Raw genomic sequence first — 15,624 nt, forward strand, 5'->3', positions numbered from 1 at the left:
ACCATAAATGGTATTTTTATGGGATGTTATTTCCATTCTCAGTTGTCTCCAGATATTTTTAAACTTTCTGATTCCTTTCTTCTTTGTCTCCATTGGTTGTTGAGGAACATGTTCAATTTCCACAGATTTGTGAATTTCTTAAAATTCCTATTACTGATTTCTAGTTTCATACCATTATGGTCAGAAAAAATACCTGTTATGATTTTCAATCTTAAATTTCTTAAAATATGGTCTATCCTGGAGAATGTTCAATGTGCCCTTGAGAAAAATGTGTATTTTCATGCTGTTGAATGGAATGTTCTGTGTATGTCTGTTAAGTCTAATGTGTAATTCAAGTCCAGTGTTTCTGCATTAATTCTCTGTCTGGATAACGTGTCCATTGTTGAAGTCCTCCATTATTATTGTATTTCGGTTTCTCTCTTCAGATTTATAATTTGCTTTACATATAGATTTAGGTGCTCTCATGTTAGGTGCATATATATTTGCAACTGTTGTATGTTCCTGATGAATATTATTATGTTACATTTATTATACATATTATTATATAACGTTGTCTCATTTGACAGTTTTGACTTGAAGTCTATTTTATCTAAGTATAGCTACTCCTGCTGTCTTACGGTTTCCTTTGCACAGAATATCTTTTTCCATCCTTCATTTTCAAGTTACGTGTGTCCTTAATGGTGAAGCGAGTTTCTTTTAGGCAGCATATAGTTGGATCTTATTTTTAATCCAATCGGCCAATCTGTCTTTTGGTTGGCATATCTAATCTATTCACATTCAAGGTAACTATTGACAGGTAAGGACTTATCACTGCAATTCTGTTCATTGTTTTGTAGATCCTTTTCTTTCTTCCTCTCTTGCTTTCTGATTGATTAGACGATTTTTCTCTAGTGGTATGCTTTTATTCCTTCCTTTTTATCTTTTATCTATCTACTATAATTTCTTGCTTTGTGGTTACCATGAAGCTTACAAAAAACATCTTAGTTATAACAGGTTATTTTAAGCTTATTACAACTTTGATTGCATAAAGTTCTGCTTTTACCTCACCCCTCCCAAACACATTTCGTGTTTTTGATGTCACAATTTACTTTTTTTTTTGGAGATGGAGTTTTGCTCTTTCCTCCAGCCTTAGTGCAATGGTGTGATCTCGTCTCACCGCTCTAGTTTCAAGCAGTTCTCTGCCTCAGCCTCCCGAGTAGCTGGGATTACAGGCGCCTGATACCATGCTCGGCTAAATTTGTATTTTTAGTAGAGACAGGGTTTTACCATGTTGGCCAGGCTGGTCTTGAACTGACTTCGTGATCCACCCACCTTGGCCTCCCAAAGTGCTGGCATTACAGGCCTGAGCCACCGCGCCTGGCCCACAATTTACATTTTTATATTGAATATTCCTTTTGCCTTGGTTCTTTATACTGCAAAAGAAGAAGGGAAATCACTGAGTTTTGCTTTGAGAATATCAAGTTGCTTTGGCATTAATTTTAGGCTCAATGAGAAAGGTTTTGATGCATAACTTCAGGCAGGTAGCGTCCCTGACTCCGGAATCGCGAGTCTGAACTCCCCGGGCTCTGCTACCTCTTCGGTACGTTCCCCGGGTGAAATTACTTGTCACCTCTGAGCCTCAGCTTTCTCATCTGTAAACTGGGGTTGAGACTATGTCATATAGCTGCAGCAGGCATCTGAATGGTGATGAGTTAATGTTCAACCACGTCCCTCAATTTTATCTCCTGATACCTTCGTTAGGAAGCAGTGCCCTTGTAGCCCAGGTCTTAGGAGAAGTCATATAAAAAAGCCCAGCTAGCATTTCTGGGGTATTTGCCATGTGCCTGCACAACACATAGCAAAAGTTTACATGTATTATTTCATCTTCACAACAGTTCTCTTTATAAAGAAACAGAAGCTTAGCAAGGTTAACTGATTTGCTGATTACAGGTAGTACATGGTACAAGCAGGATCTATTTTCTATTTAAGGGTTAAAAATTTGTATCGGCTGGGCCCGGTGGCTCACACCTGTAATTCCAACACTTTGCAAGGCCGAAGCGGGCAGACCACCTGAGATTAGGAGTTCAAGACCAGCTTGGCCAACATGGTGAAATCTCATCTCTACTAAAAATATAAAAATCAGCTGGGTGTGGTGGTGGGTGCCTGTAATCCCAGCTACTTGAGACGCTGAGGCAGGAGAATCACTTGAACCTGGGAGGTGAAGGTTACAGTGAGCTGAGACCGTGCCACTGCACTCCAGCCTGAGCAGCAAGAGCAAAACTCTGTCTCAAAAAAAAAAAATGTATATCTAGTTTACATATGGATTTCCTGTAGGTTTGGTTGGTATCAGTCCATGAGAGCCTGATCATTCCAGTGCAGAGGAAAAGGCCATCTGAGCGTGTGAGGTGGAAACCTAGGCACTGCGTGTGGTGACCTCCTGTGGGGGCTGGTTCAACGATAAACCAAGTCCCATGGCCAAAAACTGAGAGAGTGGTATTCTCTTTGGCAGCCTTGCCCCAGTCACAGGATCATTTGGGTGGCTCTGAAGACAGCTGAGGATGGAGCCGCTTATTTGAATTACGAAGGTGGTCACGGTCAGGTTCCTGACTTTGGGCTAATAAAATTGTGAACAGGGCTCTAAATGTCCTCCAGACCTGACAGACTGAGAGCCGGCCAGGAGACCTGTGGACACAGAGGCATTTATTCTTAGAAAGGGCAAGTCTTACACTCACATAAGGTTTCGCGTGAACACATTAAAAGGGAGATGGCCCTGGCCCCTCCGTGTCTCTGCTCCAAGGCCTATTTCAGCTATGTTGCAGCCTGGCCAACCACTGTTCTCCGCAGAAGGTGAGGCTCCTCTGTATCGCCCGCCAGCTGCAGGAGGCGGCATACGGCAGACTCCGTAATGCCATTAGTGTGAGTTCCACCCACTTTCCAGGCTTCAGGGGAGAAGGGAAAAAGTCTCAGTAGGCAAAATGTACTTCCTAAAAAGCTGGACAGAGGTACTGACATTCCTTTGCTTAACAAGCAAAACAAAACCAGCCAGTCGGGTGAGCTGGCGCACGACAACAGTGTGAAGGCAGGGAGTCTACACTGGGAATGGTGGTGCGGACGCCCTGGGCATGGAAGCCCAATGTGGAACCTCTTCTCAGAAGTGTGGGAGGCAGTGGAGGCCGAGCCCACCAGAGGCGGGGCCTCTCCCCAGCTGCTTCGGGATGGTCGCTGGTTCTCCCGGGCCAGGCTCCACGGAGTCATCAGTCCTCAGTCACAGGAGGGGGAATGAGCTGCAGCTGGAAGTTCTCGTTCTGGAAGATGCTGTTGAAAGCAAGGCCACCCTGGGAGCCACTGAATGACCTAGAGCTCTCGCTGCTGCGATTCTGGGAGAGTTCTGTGAGAAGAGCCAGCTGCAAAGGAGGGACACACATCAGCTAAGACTTGTGGGGGCAGGGGGAAGGGGGTGTGTAACAGAGGTGCAGAGCCTCCTAGTTCCTGCTTCAGACACACGGGAGGCAGCACTGTCTTGCAGGAGCAGTGAAAACCCTGCATTCGGATCTCAGGTCTGTACGTCGCAAACTAGCAGCGTGGCTCTGGGCACGTTCACTTCAGTTTTTAGGGCCTGTATTTCCTCATTCAATAATGACATTGGACTGGTTCGCTCCCAAGGGCACACACACTGCTCTGCCCGGCTCTGGAGAGCCCCCACTGAGGACTGCCCTGCTGAGCGCTGCTTCCCTGCTGCCGCCCTCCTCTCCCTGCGGGCGCCCCTGAGCCGAGGAGCTGCGTGCTGAGCTCTGCTGGTGCCAGGCTCCCCCTCTTGGTACACTCTCCTCGGAGGGAATGACTCATTCTCACCACTGGCTCTGACCGCTCTTCTGCAGCCCAGAAGGCTTCACACAGACACACAGCGCCAACTCAAACTCAGGGGCTCCCGAGTCCAACTCCTGGATTCTACCTTCTCCTCCGAGTACCCCCTGCTCCCAGCTTCCTGATTCCCACCCATGACACCAGCAGTGTCCTCGCTTTGTCAGTGGCTCAATTCTGGAAGAGCTGCCAAGGAGGAGAGAGGATAGCAGGCAAGCCTGGCATGGCCTGCTGGGGAGCCAGCCGCTGCCACTCAGAGGGGCCTTCCCTCACGAAGGTAGGGAGCTGGCAGCCTGGCTCTGAGGTGCCCTTGATGGTCAGAGAAGAGACGAATTCTACACCCAAGGTCCTCAGACTTCCTGCCTGATTAGGGTCTTTGCCTGTTGCTTCCCAGAACACTGTGAGTTAACTTCCACCCCACAGAGCTAACTTGGAAAACTCAGAGCCAAGGTAAACACGCTCCCTAATAACGGGAGTTGGGCCCTGTGGGAGGGGCCGTCGTGTCCCACGACCTGCACTCTAAGGGACCCTCGTAGGCTCACATGGAGGCGGTGAAAGCCTGGCCCACGGGGCATGTGCAGCTGAGACGAGCCGGCCACCACACTCCTCAGGGCCACCTGTCTGCGTCCACGCAACGTCGGAAGTCTGAGGGGATGTCGAATCGCCACTTGTGGCAGTATCGAGCGTCTTTCCGCCACGGGCACTTTGCTAGGTCCTTGCCATGTGTGTGATTTCTAGTCCTCCATAACATCCCTCTGGGGCAGAAAGCCTGGAGCCTGACAAGTGACTTGCCCTAGGTCACCAGCGGGAAGTGGCGGTGTGCAGTCACCTGCCAGGCACCATGTCCTTGAGGGGCCCTCCAAACTCTGGCAACGGTGGCACAAGCTCACGTGTCCATTTGTCACGTCTGTTGAAAACTCAGTGCCACTGTCTGTGGTGACTGGGGAGACATCTGAAGCTTCCTACATGTCAATTTATCAAAAATAACCCAGGTCCTGGCCTGGAGACACACCTGCGGTCTGACTGACGAGCCGGTCGCTCTGACTGAAGCTTTGACTGCAAGTGCCCGGAAGGCCCACTCAAGCCATCGGGCAGGGACCGAGAGATGTCGCTTGCTCTGTCCAAGTCCACCTCGTGCCACTTCCTTTCTTCCACAACCCTCCCCGTGCCCATCAGCCCGCGAAGTTCCCTGCAATGACTGTTACGTGCAGTGCTTTGAGCAGAATGGGCAACAGAAGCTCAAGTCAGCGCCTTCACATCCTGACGCTGAGATGGAAGAGCAACCGCGAAACAGCGGTAACAAAAGCCTTGTATTTCCCAGGAAGAGAGATGCTGGTGTTCTGCCTTGGCCACTTTGTGATCTGGAAACCAATGAGCCCTAAATAACAGCTCAACAGTTTGAAGCAGAAGAACCTCCTTGGAAGACCCAGAAACCCAACTCCTGGGGCGCAGCGTGGCTGAGGCTGGGGAGGGATGGGGGTGACGCCAGCTCAATAAAGCTGCCGGGCCGCACCCAGGAGACCCTGGAGAAGCTTCCTGAAATAACAACCTCTGCCCACATCAACTCTCAAAGAAGGAACACCACATTTTCCCCTGGGCTACCAAGTATCCCAGCAGGTTCTGCCTAAGAAAGGGGAGTGGGCGAGGGGAGCCCAGGCAGAGACGCCGAGCACGCAGCAGTTTGCACAAGCTCACCGTGAGCTCAGGAGCACATGCGAGCAGCTAGGACTGAGGTGGGCTTTGGGAGTGGCGGAGGGGGCAGGGTCTGGACTCGTTCTTTAGGTGGCGGAGATCCAGAACACGTCTTCAGCAAGGGAGTGACACGACACATTTGGGTTTAGAAAGGGTAGCCAGGCAGCCGCATGGAGAAGGGACAGAAGGGTTTCTAGCCAATCAGGACCTGCAGTGGCCTCCATGCGTGATAAGGAGACCCGACCCAGGGTGGTGGCACAAAGGGGATTGGCAGAGAAGACCCCACAGGACGTCCTCAGTCGGGGGGAAGGAAGGTGAGGGCTGAGCCTAGTGCTGCCAGGTCTCTGCTCTGGGTGGCTGGATGGCAGAGGTGCCATTCCTGAGGCAGGCCCTAGGCACAGAAGAACAGGTGGAGACAGTGGATGAACACATGTGTGAAGTGCCTGGGGGACACCCGGTCTGATGCGGTGGCAGTGACTGCTGGCCACCCTCCAGTCTGTGCTCCTCTTCCACAGTTAGAGTAGACCAATAACTTCAGCCCAAGGTCTTTAGGAATCAAGACCAATTTTCCCAGTCTCCACTGCAGTTAGGTGTGGCCATGGGTCTAAATTCTAGACAACGGAGGTAAGTGGAAGCCACCACGCTGGACCATCCAAGTTGAAGTCACACGTTAAGGACGGCAGAGCCACAAGACAGAAGACGGCTGACGGGAGGTGCGTGGTGCGCCCTGGCTGGCTGCATTTACGCTTCTCTCTTGCTTAAACCACTACTACTGTGCATGTGTCTTCCATGGCCAAAACTAGCTCAGCCAGTGCAGATGCCCAGGAGGGTCTAGGGCTTCGGACAGAATGGGCACTTATCCACATAGCAAACAAAGCCCTCCTGAGGTACCAGCCTTCCGGCCTGTTCTCTCTGGAGGAGGTCAAACACAGAAGCGCTTCTGTGTCCTCACAACTCATGGCAGATAAGGGACAGATAGCTTCCCACCTCCTTTGCCCTCTTTACCAAGCTCTGAGTGCTCCCTGGGACCAGGGTCTGTTGTCCATGTAGCCATAACAGGGATGCCAGGGCACCTTCCAGGCTGGGAGGAGGCTACAGGGAGGTTCAGAGACACTGCCTTTCTAAAGCAGGAAATGACAAATAGGGAAATAAAATATAAAGAGCCAGGCGAACATTACCCTGGAGCTTCCTCGGTAGAGGTGGCAAAGCTGATCAAATGCTTGGATTTGCTGTGGATCCAGAACAGGCTCTGAGGTTGCCTGAAAAACAAAAACCGCCAAGATCAGCAACATCGTGTGGCTGGGGGCCTCCGAACTCGCTCCACACCGTGCTGAAGCAGCACACGGGGCTTCCTTCATTCTTTGAAAACAGTCCCTGCTCCCAGCAGTCAGTGAGATACATACTGACGTCAGTTAGAAGCTGGCCTGTCCCTCCGGACCCCTCCTTGACGAGGCTGTGGGCTGGCCCGTCTCCAGATGCCCCGGGTGCAGGCCCCTTCAGAGCTGCTCAGCCCTCTCTGGCATGACTGTCGGAGCCCCTTAGTCCCTTCCAGTCTGGCACTCCCATGTCCGCCGCTTCCTATGGCCAGCAAGGATACCCCTTTCCTCTCATGGTAACAGGAGCTGCATTGTAATTTAAAAATCTCATCCTTTCTCTGTCTCACTGCAAAGCTGGTAGCCGCCTACGGGGTGGCAAGATTCGTCTGCTGCTTTTGGGAAAGGGCCGGTCTGCCTGCTCTTCCAGCACCCTGCCTTCTTCCCCCTGCTGTTGCGGTGGGACCTGCCAAACTGCGGTTCTTTTCTCCGTGGACCTGATCCGACTCTTATCCAGAGAGAAGAAATGGGATCCTGGGAGGCAGCCATAGGTTTGGAGTCAGGAGAATCTGCATGCGGGTTCTGACAGCGACCTGCTGTGTAACTTCAGGCGAGTCACCACACTTCTCTAAGCCTCAACTGCCTCGCCTGTGGGAAGGGGTAATGCTCACCTGTGTTAAGGACGGCAGGGCCACAAGACAGAAGACAGCTGAAGGGAGGTGCGTGGTGTGCCGTGGCTGGCTGCAATTACACTTCTCTCTTGCTTAAACCACTACGACTTTGCAATTGTCTTTCATGGCCAAAACTAGCTCAACCAATGAAGATGCACAGGAGGGTCTAGAGCTTCAGAAAGAATGGGCACTTATCCATACGGTAAACAAAGCCCTCCTGGAGGCATCGGCCTTCTGGCCTGCTCCCTCCAAAAGCTAAGGGGTAATGCTTACCTTTCGAGGTTACCACAAATTAAATGAGATACATATTTAAAGTGTCACCTGGCTGGGTGTGGGGTTCGTGCCTGTAATCCCAGCACTTTGGGTGGCTGAGGCGGGTGAATCACCTGAGTTCAGGAGTTTCAAGAACAGCCTGGCCAACATGGGGAAACCCCGTCTCTACTAAAAATACAAAAATTAGCCAGGCATGGTGGTGGGTGCCTGTAGCCCCAGCTACTTTGGAGGCTGAGGCAGGAGAATCACTTGAGCCCGGGAGGTGGAGGTTGTAGTGAGCTGAGATCCTACCATTGCCATTGCATTCCAGCCTGGGTGACCAAGCAAGACTGCATCTCAAAAAAAAAAAAAAAAAAAAAGAAAAAGAAAAGAAAAAAGAAAAAAAAATTTGCAACTGCCTAAGACAGGTGAGGGCTCAGTCTATGCTAGCTTTTCTCACAATTCAGGGATACCCATAGTTACAAGCTGATTTCAGATGTGTTTTTGTTTACGTATAGATTGGTAAAAAGACCTTTTTCTTTGCCCTGTTTCATGAGCCTGTCCCGAGTGTCTGCTCTGCACAGGCTGGTGGGTTCATCGGCCTCGGCCCAAAGCCTGGCTTAACGATTACCAGCAGCGGCATCTGAGGCGAGCTGTCTGTGCCCTCTGAGCTGGGTGCTTTTTGAGTGTTTGTTTCGCTCACATGGGGATAGTGACAGCTACACCACCTTAAGCGGCGAGGAAGAGCCAAGAAGGCAACGCGCAGAACACATCGGAGACGCACAGGCTCCCTCCGCAAGTTCTCAGCGCCACTAACTAGAGAGCGCGGGAAGGCCCACAGGTGCCGCACACAGCCAGTCTCCGTGAGATGCCGCGGCGTGGCCCTCGCCCTGAAGTGGCTAGAGACACAGAAAGGAGGGGGCATCAGAGCATCGTGCGTGGGCGAAACTGGGTCATGAAAGAGGCTGGGGGTGTGCAGAAGACGGTGCGCGGACAGTGAGGGGAAACTGCGTGGAAATGAGAGCTGCTCAGATCAGCTCCCGTCCGTCTTGCTCTCCGGTGCCCAGTATGTGCTTGGCACAGAGCAGCCATAGAGTCATCGTCTGCCAGTCAAGTGAAGGGATGGGAGCCGGCACGCAGATTTCTGATTTCTTACTACTTATCGCTGGAGTTATCAACCCTCTGCAATGCAGTAAGAACACAGGGCAGGCTTCTGACACACTTGGGCCCAACTGGACTCTGCCCAAGACCAGGTGAGTGGCTCTAAGTAAGTAATGCAGCTTCTCTCAGTCTCAGGTTCTTTATCTGTAAAACTCTGCTTTGCAGAATTATGAAAATGAGAGATAATGGGCTTGGCGTCCATTTGATATTTAATAAATGGCAGTCACAACTGCGACTGCGTTGTGTACACTCCCAGAAAGAAGTGTCCCTGAGGAAGAACAATGGGGTGAAATCAGGAAACACGGGCTCCAATCCTGGCCCCAGCTCCCTGTACGCCCTGAGAGGTCACCGCTCTCCTCTATGTTCCAGTTTATCAAAGGGCAGTGCCACCTCAGGCCACACTCTACCAACCAGGGAAGAGGTGGGCACCATGACATCAGCAGGCATTCAGGGCATGAGAGTCAAGAAACACTGTAATGTTTACTGAGCCTAATCATGACTTGTATCTTTTACGGCATATTCATAAGCAAATTAGGGGCAATGTCACAAAGACACAGGACAGCCTGAAGAGAAGTGACTGTTTCTGTGTACAGAAGCCAAATGAGGGTCATAGAAAAAACAAAGGGCGGCGGGGGTGGGGGGCAACAAAATAGGAACACAGTCCCCGCTCACATCCAAAAACACACAAGTACCCTCAGACCACGAACCCCCCCGGGATAAAACTGGGTGGGAGTGATTTTCCAACTGGAAGAGAAGAAAAATGCATTTCCTGCTGTCTGCTAGAGCAAATTTCTTTCTTCCCATGTAACAAAAGTCCAGTGTTAAGAGCTAAAAATTAAACTGCAGCGAATACGAGAAGAAGAAACAGTGGCAACCCTGGAAATGACCTTGTAGTACTCAGCGTTAAAGTAAATCTGGGGGAAGATGAGGTCCTGATGATCTCTGGAGCCCCAGGGAGAGGATGTTGCGCTAATGCGGTGCGCCAGCACGTTTCAAAGCTCAATAGCGGCCGGGCGCGGTGGCTCAAGCCTGTAATCCCAGCACTGTGGGAGGCCGAGGCGGGTGGATCACGAGGTCAAGAGATCGAGACCATCCTGGTCAACATGGTGAAACCCCGTCTCTACTAAAAATACAAAAAATTAGCTGGGCATGGTGGCGCGTGCCTGTAATCCCAGCTACTCAGGAGGCTGAGGCAGGAGAATTGCCTGAACCCGGGAGGCGGAGGTTGCGGTGAGCCGAGATCGCGCCATTGCACTCCAGCCTGGGTAACAAGAGCGAAACTCCGTCTCAAAAAAAAAAAAAAAAAAAAAAAAAAAAAAAAAAAAAAGCTCAGTGACTCACAGATGTGGAAGCGGGGGCAGGAAGTACAGCCGCCGGAAGGAAGAAAACAAACCAGGGCTTTCAAGATCCACAGACCTCTTAATAAACATATCAAGCGCTGATACAGGACAACCACCAGGATCCACTGCCACCTGACAGGCCAGGTTCCCAGGAACAGGGGTGATACGACTCCTAGGGATTGTAGACACGAAGCCTTCCAATCACACTCGAAGACACGGGCAGTCACAGAGGCCTGAGCTCTGCTTGTTCATTTCTTACTCTCTACAATTACTAAGATCCTGGAATCAAACCTGAACGTTTCCTTTTCTAATTATCTTTCCACACTAACACACGAGAAGAGCAAACCTGGTTTGTGAGAGGCACGGGCCACTTTGTATAATTCACAACACGATCATCTGTCTTTCCGGCATTCTAGAAGCCTTCTCCAGGCGCTTCTGTAATTTTCTGGCGGCAGTGAAGGCAGAGATCTTTCTCTGTCTCTGTTATGGCCTCAGCCAGGCTTTTGCTGCCGCCTAAGCTGTTTCACATTGGAAGTCCTTAATAGTTAAAAGTTTTGCCTAAAACGAAAGTTTAGCTTCAGAGATCAAGGAAAAAGCACTCTTTTCCCTCTGCAAACAGGAAATACCTTTTCCAAGTTCCCACGCACAACAGTCTGCGACTGAACCTGCCTCTTCATAGCCCCTCGTTCCCCAGTGCCTCAAAACTCTCAGCAGGTCACCGCTAATAATGAGTGAGGTAATGAAATAATACAACAGGCAGACAAGCTGCTAAGCTGCCTAGAGAGAGGCGGGGGAAATGTGGCCCAACGTCTCTGCGGGAGGTTCGTTTACAGTAGCTGTCACAACCCTGGAATCACCAGCTCTAAGGCCGAAGATAGAGACTGAAAGGCTAATTGAAAAATAACCTTAACGACCCGAGACCTTCAATACCACAATTACAAAGAAACAACACGGTGACCTTTTCACAGTACCGGGGAAAAAGGCTGCTTTGCGTCTTCTCGGATGCGACACAGAGGAACAACCCTCCCCCCCCGCTGCGGAGGCTCGCTTTATCCACCATGAATGACCATGTGCCAGACACTGTTGTAACTACTTAGCACGGAGCATCTCATTTAATCATCTCAAAAACCCTATGAGGTGGGTACTTTTGTTACTGTTATTTTGCAGGTGAAGAAGCTCAGCTCCTGGGGTTCAGTGACGTGCCAAGGTCATTCTGGTTGGTGGCAGAGCCCAGATCTGAACTGGGGCAGTCCAGTTCCAGAGATGTCTTTTATCTGCCATTCTCTCAGTATCCGTCTGGAAGAAGCCTGAGGAAGGTCACTTTCAAGGGACCCAAAAGGTTGTGTGGGCAGCCGTGTAGTGCTTGCCTGGGTCAATCTGCCTAATCACGCTCCTGTGAAACTGATGGATGCCCACCCTCCCTCCGGGGGATCCTTCATGATTCTGCTTTAATTTCAAAACGCATCCCATCATTCTATAAAGTATAAACAAAAAGCCCAGGAGACAGAACGAGAAAGCAGTGAATGAAAATAAATAGAGCTATTAGTGTTCTGCTTAAAAATCACTTTGGGGCTGGGCGAGGTGGCTCATGCATGTAATCCCAGCACTTTGGGAGGCCGAGGTGTGGTGGTGCATGCCTGTAATCCCAGCTACTCGGGGAGCTGAGGCAGAATTGCTTGAACCCAGGAGGGGGAGGTTGCAGTGAGCTGAGATCACGCCAGTGCACTCCAGCCTGGGCAACAAACAAGAGAGAGGCTCCATCTCAAAAAAATAAAATAAAATAAATGACTTTGGAAGCCTAGACCAAAGCCCAGTGTTAAGAGCTAAGCTACGTTCTGCAGGAAGACACTTCACATACAATGTCACCACAGCTCTGGGTACGCACTAGGCATTCATGAATGCCTTCTGCCATCACAGAAAAAACTCTGAACTCGGCTCTGACACGAATTAGCTGTGTTGATATCCCTCATATCCGTTATGTCATCTACTAATGGGGAAAATCTCTGCACAGCCTACCCTACAAGGCTCTTTCTTGTAAGGGAAGGGCTGGGAAGGGAAATGGAGAAAGCACCTTTCCTGCTGTCCATTAGCCGCTGGCCTTCTGCTAGCTGTGTTTCATGAGTGTGTTAGTCCAGTGAAGGAGACATTATTTTCTCTAATTTACCTGTGAGGAAACTGAAGTTTCGACATACTAAAATACAGCTTGTAAGAGACAGGGTGACTCTTGATAACAGGTGTAATGCTATAGCCCACTATGACATGTTTGTTACAAACATCAGGTACTCTGAAGGTATACGGTATCACGGGTTTCTCATGGACACCCTCAGCTGCCTGGTCTGTGTCTGCGGGGACTGATACTGCATCTGCCCGAGTGCCTACCAGGATCCTCTGTGGTGCCATCATAAGGCTGGCGCTAGGTGAAAGCGGGAACGTAAGTATCTTCTGTTTGGTGCTATTCACCCGTTTTGCTCCCTCACAACAGAAAATGACCCCCAGTTGGTTCAGTCTTTGAATCCCAGATACCGCTCCTGCACACGCTTGGCGACTCCTTCCCCAACCTGCTTTGAAAGGCAACAGCCTGCGGAAAATCTGTGGTGACAAAAGCTGATCATCTCAGCACGTATTTTTAAAAAATGGATTAAAAAATGTAGAATACAGTTTGAATTTTTAGATAACTAATGTAGCTCTGTGGTCAAGTTCATGAAAACCTTCCTGTTTTCTTGACGGAGATAATTATGTGAGAAAGGGTTGGCCATCTGAGTATATCTGCTTCACAGGCTGGGAAGCTCAATTCCCAAACATTAAAAAGTCATTGCTGGGTGCTGCCACCCACAATGTAACAGACGTATTATCCCGGGTCGTCACCACCCCGAGATGCCAGGACAGCGAGCAGGGCCATTACAAACAGGCACGAACATGACAGGACTGGGACACGTGCATGACACTGAGAGTGCCCCCCTTCTCCAGGGCCGCCGTCCTGTGCAAACTTGGAGTCTTGCCACATGGCATACCGTGGCCATCTCACAGTCGCTTTTTCTCTGTCAGTACAGGAAGACCTTAAGGAAATCCGGAAAGATACATCGTTTCAGGGCATTCACACGGGATCTGCCCTGGCAGAACTTCAAAACAAGCCTCAAAAACACGTAGCTGCTTTAACAGTAATTAATAGCTTGCCAGAAAAAAACCTCAAAAGTCTCTAAAGGAAGTTGACAAAATCCAGAGGCTGACGGCACAGAGGAGCGGCTCTCTTTTAAGGACGCGCTGTGTCTGGAATGACACCTACCATTCATTGATATTTCACGGAAAACCAGGGAGCAAAACTTCGATACTACGATGGAAGAAATGTAAATTCGAACTAGAACACACCTAGGATATTTGTAGAAAACAACAAAGAAACAAAAAAGTCCCAAGGCAGTGACCTGTCAGACACAGCAGACGGCCCCAAGCGCAGCCCACGCTTGACGTCCGCCTCCGCCTCCTTCCCTTCTGCATTTGCCAGCGGAGAGTCTCACTGTTTCCCGAGCAGGCCCGATCCAGTGTTTGACACTATATGAAGAAGAGGGAGCTTCCCAGGGTGGCACAACTGATTTGGGGCCGAGGTCCAGACAGAAGGCTATTCTCCGCAGTGACAGAATGTTAGCCCCCAGAAAACACACACGCATTAGAGCAGCACAGTCTGCAAAGCTCTGCTAAAATTCCATGACCTTTACGAACGGGCACAGTGCAATTAAGAATGGCCTCCTGGGTTGTTTTAGTGCACAGCAACAGGCTGCTGGTGGCTCTGCCACACATACTGAAGAGAAAGAGGGTGACTGCACATATTGTGGGAAGTGCCTAAAAGCGCCATCAGGAAACATGTTGGAGGGGAAAGGCCAATTTGCAACTTGATCAATAATCTCAACTCTAAGGTCCAAGAAGATGGTCGCCGGGAGGGAACTCCTGTTTTGCTGAGGGAGTGTTTGTTCCCTTCCATATGGAGAGGGCACAGGATAGAACAGAGAACTACTGGCACCGAGATGGTCTCACACACAGCCCCATGATGAGACACACATGTGATAATCTGAGTGGGAAAGACGAGTACCCAAGCAGAAGTCTCATATTAAGAAGCGCAAAACCGACCAGGCGCGGTGGCTCACGCCTGTAATCCCAGCACTTTGGGAGGCCGAGGCGGGCGGATCACGTGAGGTCAGGAGATTGAGACAAACCTGACCAACACGGAGAAATCCCATCTCTACTAAAAATACAAAATGAGACAGGCGTGGTGGCAGGTGCCTGTAGTCCCAGCTACTCAGGAGGCGGAGGCAGGAGAACTGCTTGAACCCGGGAGGCAGAGGTTGCAGTGAGTGGAGAGCACATCACTGCACTCCAGCCCGGGCAACAGAGCAAAACTCCGTCTCATAAAGAAAAAGTGTCATAGTAAGAAGTGTAAAACCCACACCTATTAGCTCTCAGTTGCATTAGCATGGGAGCTAATAAATGATGCTACATGTCTCTGATGATGAGCTGTAAGGCTCTATCCTTGGGAGGAAAAAATGATTCCCAAGGGGTCATAAACGGAAACAATGTAAGCAATGCCTTGCACTTGGCTCCAGAAACCAAGGGCGTGTACATCAATAGTGTGTGTGAACAGAATCAGGAGTCTGATAGCAACATGTCAACTGTGAATCAAGCATGCAGAATGGCTGCTAAAAAATGAATGTGCTTTTGGTTCCATTTACAGAAACAGACTCTAGAGTAAGGAAGATGCTGAAGTCATTTGGTTCTAAAACGACTTCACCTGAAGTACAATGGCAATACTCAAAGAGACGTGGTCTGATGGGGGGAGAAGATACAGGAAACGGACTGTCGATGTTGTGCCTGGTCAAAAGACCACCGAGGGCTGGAGTCAGGACCTCGGCCACGTGAAGCACTGGAATTCTGCTCTATAAAAGAAGGATTAAACTAATTTTGGTAGGTCCTAGGGGAAGGACCAGGATCAACTGGTGCCACCTACCATAAGGAAGAATTATCTTGGTCAGAGCTTCCAAAGATGGAATATCCTGCCTTACGAAGGTGGTTTTCAAGCAGAGGCAGAACCCTGCTTGTTAAAATGGATGAGGAGAGAGACCACTTCCAGCCCGACAGCCTGAGGAGCCCTGCTCTCGTCTGGATGTGGCTCCCCCCAACCCTCATGTTGAGATTTGATCTCCAAAGCTGGAGAGGCCTAATGGAGGTGTTCGTGTTACGGAGGTGTATCCCGCATGAATAGGTTAATACCTTCCCCGAGGGTGGGAGGTGAGTGATTTCTCACTCTCTTAGTTCCCATGAGAGGTGGTTGTTTGAAACAGCCTGGCGCTATTCTCCTGTCCCTCTCTT

At 50.0% G+C, this 15,624-nt stretch overlaps 1 protein-coding gene across 7 annotated transcripts in view; it reads right to left on the reverse strand.

The window, feature by feature from the left end:
• Positions 1 to 2,656: 2,656 nt before the first annotated feature.
• The window catches only part of VPS8 (VPS8 subunit of CORVET complex), a 244,417-nt gene continuing 231,449 nt past the window's right edge, over positions 2,657 to 15,624 (reverse strand). For 3 of the 7 annotated variants that reach the window (XM_032298384.1, XM_032298383.1, XM_032298385.1), the window contains 2 exons: positions 6,711 to 6,791; positions 2,668 to 3,383 (listed from right to left, as the gene is read on the reverse strand). In XM_032298384.1, the coding sequence (XP_032154275.1) occupies positions 3,234 to 3,383; positions 6,711 to 6,791 (231 nt within the window). In that variant the 3' untranslated portion in view covers positions 2,668 to 3,233. Of the gene's footprint in view, positions 3,384 to 6,710; positions 6,792 to 15,624 lie in introns of all 7 variants that reach the window. The other 4 variants (XM_032298379.1, XM_032298382.1, XM_032298381.1 and 1 more) reach the window with 2 other exon arrangements.

This window comes from Sapajus apella, unplaced genomic scaffold, assembly GCF_009761245.1.
Source record: "Sapajus apella isolate SASKATOON/1434 unplaced genomic scaffold, GSC_monkey_1.0 scaffold38, whole genome shotgun sequence".
Lineage (NCBI taxonomy): Eukaryota > Metazoa > Chordata > Mammalia > Primates > Cebidae > Sapajus > Sapajus apella.